This window comes from Festucalex cinctus, chromosome 2 (assembly GCF_051991245.1).
Source record: "Festucalex cinctus isolate MCC-2025b chromosome 2, RoL_Fcin_1.0, whole genome shotgun sequence".
NCBI classification, from domain to species: Eukaryota; Metazoa; Chordata; class Actinopteri; order Syngnathiformes; family Syngnathidae; genus Festucalex; species Festucalex cinctus.
Genome location: NC_135412.1, coordinates 25388533 through 25400642, shown reverse-complemented (window position 1 = coordinate 25400642; position 12110 = coordinate 25388533). Strand labels below are relative to the sequence as shown.

The 12110-nt window shown below is 37.9% G+C and overlaps 2 protein-coding genes across 2 annotated transcripts in view; both read right to left on the bottom strand.

The window, feature by feature from the left end:
* LOC144014288 (prostaglandin F2 receptor negative regulator-like) overlaps positions 1 to 2382 on the bottom strand; it is a 66896-nt gene extending 64514 nt beyond the window's left edge. Inside the window, exon 1 of the mRNA XM_077514012.1 lies at positions 1996 to 2382. Coding sequence (XP_077370138.1) covers positions 1996 to 2056 — 61 coding nt within the window. The 5' untranslated portion in view covers positions 2057 to 2382. The remainder of the gene's footprint in view (positions 1 to 1995) is intronic.
* A 4571-nt stretch (positions 2383 to 6953) lies between these two features.
* LOC144014299 (uncharacterized) overlaps positions 6954 to 12110 on the bottom strand; it is a 6943-nt gene continuing 1786 nt past the window's right edge. The window contains exons 2-9 of the mRNA XM_077514031.1: positions 12106 to 12110; positions 11608 to 11681; positions 10983 to 11157; positions 10821 to 10895; positions 9998 to 10075; positions 9755 to 9939; positions 9599 to 9688; positions 6954 to 9135 (exon numbers count right to left, since the gene is read on the bottom strand). The exon at positions 12106 to 12110 is cut by the window's right edge and continues 286 nt beyond it. Coding sequence (XP_077370157.1) covers positions 9608 to 9688; positions 9755 to 9939; positions 9998 to 10075; positions 10821 to 10895; positions 10983 to 11157; positions 11608 to 11681; positions 12106 to 12110 — 673 coding nt within the window. The 3' untranslated portion in view covers positions 6954 to 9135; positions 9599 to 9607. The remainder of the gene's footprint in view (positions 9136 to 9598; positions 9689 to 9754; positions 9940 to 9997; positions 10076 to 10820; positions 10896 to 10982; positions 11158 to 11607; positions 11682 to 12105) is intronic.

Here is a 12110-nt window from a genome sequence, read left to right as displayed (position 1 = left end):
GGGTGCTTTTGTATTACACTGTAAGACAAAATTAAAGTGTATCAGAGGAGTCCATTAATCGATTAAATAATTTACAGATTAATCGATGCTAAAAATATTCGATAGTGACAGCACTAGACCACTTGCAAGAGCCCAAACTCAGCTCGGGGAACATATGCTCGGATGAGTTTGGCGTGGGAGAACTTCATCCCATCAAATAACTTTGGAAACCATCCATCCATCCATTTTCTGAACCGCTTACTCCTCACAAGGGTCGAGGGGGGTGCTGGAGCCTATCTCAGCTGGCTATGGGCAGTAGGCGGGGTACACCCTGAACTGGTTGCCAGCCAATCAGACTTTGGAAATCATTTTCTTCCAAAAGAGGAAGCTGCTTGAGCTTGCAAAATTTCATAGTCTTTTATGTTCTCATTCTGTGCAGTATTGTTAACGTTATAAGCCAATATATCCATCAGTCCACTCGCTATCTTTGTGCTGTTTCCTTCACTCAAATATTTCACTAAATGCCAGTCATTGGAGCCAGGTATTGCCTCTTTCTTTTCGAGAAATGAATTGATGTCTTTTGCACCGAAAAGTGGCAATTCATGGAAGTAAACGGTGGCTATCAAGTTCCCACTTCTCTTTTTGCAGAATCACACTCGCATCTCCTGTGGTGCATCACAGGAGAGCTTGCGACATTTAAACATCTGACACAACACCACATTAAGCCAACTCGCGCAGCTCTGATGACTAAACATATGGTAATACTAATACGTCAAGATCAAGCATCATGTTTGGCCCTTTGGTGGAAATTTGCGTGATGACTAAAGGAGTCACATGGGCATGGCCTTTGTGTACAAATTGAGGGCTAAACTCAACTCAAGTTTATAAACTGACAATGATATGGTAGAAACATGCTGCTTCAGAATACAACTAGCCCCAATTAGCAGGAAGAATAGCAGCAGAGAACTAGAGCTGACAGGTGAACTCAGGTGAAACAAAGATTAATTTAGAAAAATCATTAAAATTAACTTACACAAAGCTGCGAGGGTACCCATTCTTTTTTTTTTTTTTTTTTTTTTTAAATGAGTAATTGACTTGGCTATAGGTTTACTGAACAAACAATTAGAAGTTGAAACAGGACAGGCAACCCGGGAGAAATGGCCAAGGGCCCCGAGTTCAAAAGGACCCCGAGAAACGACACTGGCCTACATAACAATGACAAAACAATAACATTGCAATAATGGCGAACCCTCCTCACAGGGCCCCTTACTAGACTAGCTGTTGTTGGCATAGGGCTAATAGGGGGCACTTGAGACGTGCCTGATATTGGTCCATAGCAATGACACACTTATGGGGTCCCCAACTAGCAGATTTTTGTCCGGTTTCTTTTCTTTTAATCGTTCCATGGTCTTTCGTGCACAGGTTTTCCATGGAGTCTAGAAACATACAGGGAAGTACTGATTCAGTGTACTATACTGTTGTGCTGTTGACTTAAAAAAAAAACTAATCAAACAAGTGAACAATTTAATTTGCTATTTACCAACAAACCACCTGCTGTCAAGGCAACCACAGCCGAATATACAACACTGGATTTAACAGTCCGTCGGACTGCTTAACATAGCCTGAAGGAATCCTGACAACTACAATCCAACAATTCTATAGCTAGAAAAACCATTTGACACGTTTGCCTCGACTTCATATCGAACTTTGAAGTCCGTGGCAAAAAAAAACCCAAAAAAAAAAACCACACAACAGCAACGACCTATATAGTTTGAACAGATTGGATGAAAAGTGTCTGCTGTGTTGGAATTTGAGCTTCCTGGGTGAACCCGAACTCATTAGCGTATGGCATCGACTTCAACACTAGCAACGTAAATGTTCAAAATTAATTTCGCCCGTCGCAAACAGGAAGAGCATTTTAAAAATTGACACCCGTGAACTGAGATTCGTCTCATCCCCGGCGTCGCGTATCTCGAGTTAATTCGCTCTCAACAATCAATCAAAGAGACGTCTTACCGAACATGAGCGTAGTCCAGAGCAGCGGCAGAACGTAGTTGTCCATCATTTCTCTCTCCATTGCTCGAAAATATCCTTTATCCCCCCACCCCACGTCTTTGTTGGTCCAGCGTGGGGGGTAAAAAGTGTCCCCCTGCTAGCGCGGCTCAGGCTGTCGGACCCTTCAAGGAAAAAAAAAAAAAAAAAAAACTCTGCCAGGCACTTTCAGCAGCGTTCGCCGGGCGGAGCCGCAGCACAAATGAGATGCCCACCGCGATTCCAACCAGGCTGAGAAATCCACACCTTTTCCCAACCTACATGGGTGTTTATGTGGTTGGGACACGGGACCGACTATAATGTGTACACGGGATATGAGTCACGAAGAGCAGGTAGACGACGCGGAGAGCGTGGCCGGAAGTTAGGTGGTTTGGAGAAGTGGAGAGGGAGGGAGGGATGGAGTGAGAGAGAGAGAGAGAGAGAGAGAGAGAGAGAGAGAGAGAGAGAGAGAGAGAGAGAGAGAGAGAGAGAGAGAGAGAGAGAGAGAGAGAGAGAGAGAGAGAGAGAGAGAGAGCCCGCGCTCACGCTGGTTTTTATGCTGCATGACGTATTAGTTTAATTAGCTTTTATGTGACACATATTGCCAGCGCAGCACGGTCTCCAAGTGATTTCCTGCACTGTGGCACACTTTAAAATCTCTCCGTTTATTCCAGGGTGAGCAAACATGACAGACTTGAACTTTTCAACGGCTTCTTTAAACATACGTCATTACTCACCTATTTGGTATTTCAAAGTAAGGCCTGGGGCCACATACTGGCCCGCTGCTTTCTTTAATCCGGTCCACCACACAGAGAAGCGATTCTAGGGTCTGTTGTGGCCCCAAGCAGAAAATAAGGGGCCCAAATAAGTGTTTGACAACATTTTAATAAATCAAACAAAAAAAATTGTTGATAGTAAATACTTTTATTTCACATTCTCACATAAACACACACTACTACTGCTGGTAAGTACTCCAGTAAATTAGCATAATACAGAAAATGTGAATTTTGGCGTCTCATTTGTATTGGAATTCTTCCATTTAAATCTCTTGCACTTTTCTCTCCTCTTCCTTTTTTTTCTTTCATTTTTCACTTCCAAGCAAAAAAATGTAATCACCACTTTACTGTAGTATGCCACTAGATGGCACCAAAGAAGCCAGGCCACTGACTTGGGGGCCCCAATCGGCTCCCTGGTTTGCCTTGTGACATGCGAGCCGCCTCTGACCACACATTCACTCCAATAAACCAGCTAATGGCAGATTGTGCAACTCGACTGACTCAACGGATTTTCTTGTAATGTTCAAGCTGGTATCCTATATAATTTCTATCATATGCTGATTCCATCCAATATCAACATCATATATTGAAATCCTGTTTAATGGTAAATTGAATACGGTTAGCAGCTAGTGGCTATAGGAGCGAGGCTAGCTGCTCTCTGGGCGGCATCTTGCCCCACACACTTGACTGTCGGCTTGCTCATTAGCGTGACGTGATGGTTGGGTGCTTGCACATCACAGTTCTGAGGTTAAAGGTTCAAATCCTTGCTTCACACTTCCATAATGGCGCTACACTGATGCTAGGAAAGTCTATAGCCACATCAGAAATCTGTGCATAATATTTGATTTTTTTCCCCCAATAATTTTCAAATAACAAACAAAAACAAAACAATACAAAAAAATTTTACAAAATAAAAATAATAAACGAGTAAGTAAATAGAGCCCTCCACAAAAGAGCTGGAAGCAAATTGATTAATAAATAAACACAAAAATCAACAATCTGAAATCAAATCAAGCTAGGTCACCATATTCAAAAAAGGAGTCCAAGTTGATTCCAAGTCTACTAGTCCTCCTTGAGTTGAACAAAACAATGTTTTTTTGGTGTACAGTATGACAGAAGTCATTTTCTATTGTTTAACTTTTATGTTAGTAAGAACAACTTTAGTATATTATTATGATAGAAGTAGTAGGGAGTAGGACTAGAAACATTTTTATACTTCTTCCTACTCCTTTTGAACATGTACAATTTGAACAATTTATTTTTCTTTTCCTTTTCTCTTTTTAACAACTTGTATTTTATATATGTGATGTGTTTATATGTTCAATAAAACCCAATCAATCAAACAGAAGTTCATCAATGCAGTGTTTTTCTTTTTATGGATCAACACTTTTTTTAGTTCTTAAAGGGATCGTTCGGCTTTTTTAACATGAATCTCAATTTGATCCTCACCTCCCGTGTGTGCGATCAGCACTGACTTACCCCTGACAGCGTTCGGTGAGACCAGTTCTGGTTCGGCGTTGGACGAGAGGAAAATAGTCCAGAAAGCTGGCTGGGGTCTCGGAAATAAAGCGTTTTTCTTCTAAAAACTATTTGTTTTCAAAAGCGTGATACATTTCCATCACAATACTCTTTTATGAATAAAGTCAGACGCCATTACCGCCAGCCACTACTTTTCTGTTCGTCCGTATCACTGCGCGGCGCCCTGTAGAACGCTAACCGACGCACTGCAGCCAGCTAGCTGATACTTCCGCCGAAAAGGCAAACAACTTCAGGCGGAAGTATCAGCTAGCTGGCTGCAGTGCGTCGGTTAGCGTTCTACAGGGCGCCGCGCAGTGATACGAACGAAGCCAGTATCGATCATCTCCCCACCCACAACCTCCCCTCAACCACCACTGGAACATTTGCACAAAAACAACAATGTGAATGTCGCGAGTATCAGTGTTTTTTGTTACTTTTTTTTTTTTTTTTTACACAGCCTGTACTGTACTGTGGTTGTAATTGATTTAAATAATTATTTATTGTTTTTATAATTCCATGTTAAATAAAACAGTGTATTAATGTAACTGCAATGGATTCAATTCTTAATGTAAATATTCATATTTTTACTAATACATTAAATTACAGCAAGAAGTTTCTACTATTTTCAGCACTGCTCCTTTTGACTGTCTAAAATAGGTACTGCATGAATTCCTCAAATGAATCGAAAATCGTTGTGTATCGTGAATCGAATCGAATCGGGCCCTTGAGAATCGAATCGATCCTGAAAATCTGAATCGATACCCAGCCCTAGTAGTAATTACAAAAACGGCCAGCGGGAGGGAGCAGTGTACAGTGTTCCCTCGTTTTCCGCTGGGGTTAGGTTCCAAAAAATACCCGCAATAAATGAAATCCGCGAAGTAGTTAGCTTTATGTTTTACAACTCTTATAAATGTTTTAAGGCTCTAAAATCCCCGACCGCACAATTTATACACTTTTCTCATTGAGGCATTTACATGTTCTCACATTTCTCTCTTGTTCAAACATTGACAATGTTCAAACCTTCATAAATTTTATAAAATGGGTATATTACTGGAAAAAAATATGCAAAATTGCACTTAAAAAAAAATCCGCGATACAGCGAGACCGCGAAAAGTGAACCGCATTGTAGCGAGGGAAGACTGTATAAAAGATCAACCAGGGCCATGTTAAAACAAGCTGATTTCCCCACATTCTAAGCAAATTTTTGACTAATGATGACTCTTAGACAGTTATAAAGTATGCAAGCTGAATTCCCTACATTCTCAGCAGATTTTTGAATAATGATGAAACTTAGCTAATTATTAATTATGCTAATTGCTGCAAAACGGAAATAGATAGAAATATACTCTTTTTTTTTTTTTTTTTTCCTGATGAAAGAAGAGACTCTAATCTTCTTTTTTGGTAAGTTTTGTGCTTTTTATAGCAATGAACACAATATTCTGTGGTCCTTGCAAAATCAGTTAAAATCCAGGAAAACAGCTGAGAGCGAAGGGTGAAAAACGGCTGGGAGTGAATGAGTTAGGTATACATTTCTTAACAGCAGTTGCTGCCAATAATACAAAATGTTTTATTTTATTTTTTTAATTAGAATCCTCAAAAAGACATTTTTCAACTAGATTCCTAAGGTTTACATGGAAATCTATCTTTGGTTTAACTTCTAATCACATTCCTAACTTGCAAATATTTAAATAAATGACGTTTATCGAAGCTTCTGACAAATAACAAAAACTGGAAAAGTCATTACAATAAAAGTCTCACCACCAAAAACTCATACCTTTTATGATATAATTATAATTTTATAATATATTTCATATTCTAAAACAGATTTAACAATTATCAAATGTCACTTGGCGAACACTTTGCAAGCAACTCGGCACGAGGAGTTGCCGCTAGTTCAACGTCCGGCTCAAAGGTCGTCGTTTAGCAACTGATTGTCTACATTTGAGGATGTGGAGAGCGGCGTCAAATGTTTGTGGTGTGCGTGTGCGCGTGTGTGTGGAAAGAGAGATGACATTCTCACGACTAGTGTCGTTTCCTCTCATGAAAGACGCAATTCAACTTTTATCATGCAAGGAGTATCAAAATACTAGAAAGTAGATGAATTTAACACAACACTACCATCTTGTGGACATCACTCACCAATGCAGTTTTTTTTTTCAACTTCCTTGCAATGTAGTGCTCAGTTCACATCAATGAAATGCCACCCTGTGAATAATTTAGTAGCGAGTATAAAAGTGAAATTAATTATACATAAACCTCGTTACTTCTCATTACCATAACTGTAAAAAAAATAGGGGGGGGGGGGGGGGGATGACATGTTTAAAAATCATAATAATAAATGTGACCGAGCTCAAAGTTTACAAGCAAGCAGTAAAATGCATAAATTACATATTGCAGTGTAAGAAAACAGACTGCAGCCTTCCGTTAGCAATTTTCCACTATGCAGAAGCTCGGCACTGTCAAAAACACAAACCACAAACACATCTGTGCAGAAAATATGATGCATCAGCTTTGTGCATCCGCTGAGAGCGCTGCAAAGACTCACAAAACTCACAACCTCCTTCCAAACTTGAGTTTCGCCTCATGCATTCCAAAAAATTAAATTCTGCAGTCTACTAATTCAGCTTGCAAACGTGTTTAATGAGTCCACTTGAATTCAAACAAAGATCTGCACATTTCTGAACATGAAAAAGTGCAAAAAATAAAGGTTCAAATTGATTTTTTTTTTCATCAAATCTTTTTTTTAATAACACAAAAACGTTCATTTCTAGAAATGTTTCACACACATTTGAACTGAAAGTACTGTAATTTCTTTTAAAATGTAGAGGGTAGGTAAAAAGTAACTAGGCATTGGAAATTGTTCATCGTTTTTACGAGTAAGGCATAAGTCGTTTTGCTTAATAATACCACCAATGGGAGTTTCCTAATGTGTTTCCTCTTATTAATTTTTAGATGGAAGATCACATGACTGTTCAGGTGCGAGCGAAGATAGCAGCAGTATTTTGTTTTTCTTATCTTCTTATCTTTGCTTTCGTTTTCCCGTGCGTCGTTAACATTATGCCATGTGTTTAATCATTAATCATAAATTTGTCATAGAAATATAGCTTTTATTAACAATTTGGATGCTTAGTTACTTTTTGCCTAGCCTGTTGATTATGCATTGAAAACATTTTTATATAATCGTTATTTATTTATTTCAATGACAATAGATCATAAAAATTTTGATTCTTTGCATGTCGTTACAATAAGATTTTGTGTCATAATACAATACCTTAGAACAGGGGTGGCGAGATCCGGTCCTCGAGGGCCGCAGTCCTGCAGGTTTTGGATATTTCTCTTCTTCAACACAGCTGATTCATATTCAGCTCATCAGCAAGCTCTGCAGAAGCCTGATAACGAGCCTGTTAATTGGAATCAGCTGCACTTCGAGTAGGGAAAGCTATAAAACCTGCAGGACTCCGGCCCTTGAGGACCGCAGTTTGCCACGCCTGCCTTAGAACGAGTAATATCATGTACAATGACTGGCCACAACATTTCATAGTGATGCACAATCTAAAAAGATTCATTGCAAGAGCTGTTTCCTTCATCAAGATAATATTTCTTAATTTAATATTTCTTAATTTAATATTAACACACTTTTTGAAATCCACTTCATACATCAGACAGGTGACACTAATATTTTTTGTAATATACAGTGGATTTTTACAAAAAAAAAAAAAAGTATAAACATCCCTCTTCAAATGTCAGAATTTTCTTGTGAGAAAAAAAAATCAGACTAAGATGAATAATTTCACCCTTTTTTCCATCATGTATACCTTCTAATTACATATATATTTTGAGGTAGAATGTGGTTGCACAAGTGTGCACACCCTCTTATAACTGGATGAATCACATTTAAACTCATTTTAAATGCTTTAAGTCAGTGGTGTCCAAACTACAGCCCGGGGGCCATTTGCGGCCCGCCGCCCATTTTTCAGTGGCCCGCGACATATGCTAAAAATGGCATTTGACTCAGTTCAAATAAAATAAACGAAACAAAAATGTTTGGAGATGGTCAAAGTAAGAAGGGAGGGTATCAAAAAATTGGTGCCATTAAAGGTTATTTTAGTTAACTAAAACTAATGAAAAAACTAAAATAAAATAAAAAAAACTGTTGTTAACAAAATAAAATAAAAACGAAAACACTTTTTAAAAAAACGAAAACTAACTGAAACTAAATTTTATGTTTACAAAACTAACTAAAACTAACTGTAATTATAGTTAATTAATTAATTGATAATTATAGCAAACATGTCCTTCATTTTAGTCTTTGGTAATTAATTGAATGCATGAGCCTTTGGGGATGATTTTAAATGTGATTTTTAGTAGATTTATTTTGATATAAACCGGAATAATGACATTTGAAAGTATGTCACACAGAAGTGACGTCATCTAGCAGCAGCCAATAGAAAAGCATCTTCAGATGACGTCACTCCCATGGTGTTTTTTATATATTGCGCACAAGTAATACACGTTTTTTTAAACTAATAATTAGGGATGTAACGAAATGAAAAAGTGTGGACACTCCTGATTTAAGTGCTTCTGATTAACCTCAAAATATTTTCATGCTTTACTAGGCTTTTCCTGACTTTTTTCTTTCTTTCTTTTTTTGTTGTTTTTGGCTTTGCTGCAGAAGCCTGAAGGTTTTGTGCTAACACTGACGGATAAGGAGAACTCTTCCTAAATTCCCTCGACCTTATGCAGTACCCCCAATTCCAGCTGAAGAAAAACAGCCCACTCAGGTGTGATGTTCTTTTGGTGATGAGCAGGGTTGTGTTTGAGCCAAACGTACCTGTTAGAATTATGGGTAAAAAAAAAAAAGAAAAAAGAAAAAAGAAAAAGAAGTTCAACCCGGAAGAAGACTGATTATCTTCTGTGTTTAATCAAAATAAGACATTTGCAGACATCTGTTTTTACTTTATAAAACAATGACTGAACCAGTAACATAGTTCAACATCAATCTACCTGTTTTTTAATCACTATATGAATACGAAGTACAAAATAAACACCAATCACTGGTTAATAATCAGTAATTAGGGGGGAAATTATTTTGCAATACACTAGAATGCAAAATTAAAATTAATCAGATTTGTCGATCAATAGATTGAATAATATCGATATTTTTATATCAGAAGAAGCTGGCATGTGAACAGGGGTGTGTAGACCTTTTCTCTCTCCTGTCCTTTCAATAAGTGAAGCAAAATAGTGTGAGCGGGTGACGTTAATGATATCTGAACTTAGGGTGGGATTCTCACATGCCGTCGTCACATTCGTTGCGCTGGAACCTTCTTCCTCGGCTGAGGAAGAGGAGGAACCTGCTGGTCGGTGCCCGCAAGTCTGGCGCCCTGTAAGAAACAGGTTTTGAGAAGCCTCGCTTTCCCACCAGGCCACAACCTGATTTGTCCTCCAACCTGAGTTGGTCTCCTGGTGCCGGGCTGAGGTTGGCCTCTGGGACGCTGCGGCTCGCCGTGTTGATTGCCGCAGTGTTGCCGAGGTCGAGTTTGTCCATGAGAATGATGTTGTCGATTGGTTTGGTGATTACATTGAGGACGCCGTCCTTCGGGATCGGTCCAGCCCAAACGAAGCTCCTCTTCCTCTGTCGGAATTAAATGAATGAACGTGTTGAGTATTTCTTATTTGATGTGTCGTCTTACCTTGAACTTGTTTATGTTTTTCTCGCATGGCTCGGACGCAGCAAACAATTAAGATGACGACCAGCAACACAGCAATGCCTGACAAGGACAAAAAAAAAGTCATAACAACTTGTAAGCATACTTGAAAAATTTCATTGTGGGAATGCTGAAAGCTGTTTATTCTCTACACTTTGTTTGCCATGTAATAACTCCCACATAATACTTCCGATTTACACCGTTCAAATTTCAACTCGCTTCGAAAATTCACGCCATCTTAGGAATATATCGTCTGATTTCACAGTACTTATAGTATTCGCACAATTTAATGTTAAATATCAACTTTTCCCATTCATTTTCAATGGGACTGACATTGAACTTTTTCTAAGTTCCAGGTTGCTGGTTCGAATCCCACCTCCGACGATACATTCCAAATGTATCCATGGCAATTATGCTAAGTGATTACATGTATATCAACTATATTAGTTCCACTTTTCCATCTAAATGAATGGCGGGTACTGCGTGCCTAGGTGGCGCTATTGCGTGAATTTTATTTTATTTTTTGCATTTTTCTATTGTATATCATTAGTTCAATTTTTCCATCTAAATGAATGTAGGGTACTTTCAGATAACACTTTTACATATAAATAGGCCATTGACCATGATTTTCATCAAGCCAAGTTGGCTCACATGTTAAAAAAAATACTTGCCTGGCGTTACGGAGGCCTTGCAAGTGAGTTGGTTCAAATCTCGCTTGGGAAATATTTTATTAGCATTCAGCTTTCAGCATTCCCATGGAATTTCTGCAGAAATTCCACTTTGTCTAGTTTGGTTGAAGCAAATTTACCTCCCATGCCGGCCAGGATGCTCACCATGATCCTAAAATCTAGGCCGAATAATTCTTTGGGGAAGATGGATGAGCCTTTAATGATGCCACAGTGTGAGAGAAGAACATGTTAAATCAACAACAGAAATAATCTATTCAAGACATCATCTACGTAATACTCACTTGAATCAATGCAGTTTTGTTTAACACTCTCACTGCTCTTGGTACTGACATGATTGGAAACTGTGCACGTGAACGAATCATGTGTCACCTTGTTGGCAACTCGTAGCACAGTCCAGTCATGTTCTTGGGGCAAGAGCTCATCATTCTGAAACCACTTGACGGTGGTATTCGGCATCTGTGGGTTAAAAAGATATATAAAGTACTCCAACTTAAATGTTATGACCATACGTAGAATCTACTCATGTGTAATGTATCAAAGATTCTTCTTACATTAATGGGAATAAATAAATAAATAAATAAATAAATAAATAAACATATATATATATATATATATATATATATATATATATATATATATATATATATATATATATATATGATTTCTATAGAGATTCAAAAGTAGAAGCATGGATGCATTTGTACATGTTATCATTATACAATGATGTGAAAATAAGGAATTTGATGTTCTTGTTTCACTTTCCATTGTCCAAAAAAGTCCAAAACATAATTGTTTGTATGTTTCTAAAAAGGTAACCGAAATGCATTGGATCTCAATTGGTTGTGTGTTTTAGTAACATTGGAAAACCAAACAAAACAAAACAAAAACAATAAATCGCACTCTTACCTGAGCAGGCATGCATATGAATTTCACATTGGGCAAAGAACATTCCACTTTCAATCCAGGCTTTGAAACAGGATCTGATCAGATTTGAAAGAACAACGGTTACTGTTACATGAAAATACTTACATTTCCATCTCAATTAACCACTGAATTAAGCACTTTTTTTTTTTAAATACTTGGAAATCAAGTTAACAGCAGAAATTGTTATAGGATATTATTTAAAAAAAAAAAAGAAGAAAAGAAAAGACCTTTCTAACAAAAATAATCAGATTTTATTTTTATAAATTCTATATAAATATTTCAGTAATTATTTCACAAATAACCAAAGGGCTAATTTGAAGAGGGGTGGCACATTCAAAAAGATATCTGAATAAATCATGAATCTTAAGAGGTGGTGGCTTCCCTTGGCGTTGGTCCAAGCTCGACCAGCTGCTTTCAAGCAAACGTCAATTCCTTCAAAGTCATACACAAAGTGAAAGCCAACATCCAGTCCATACATACCCAAA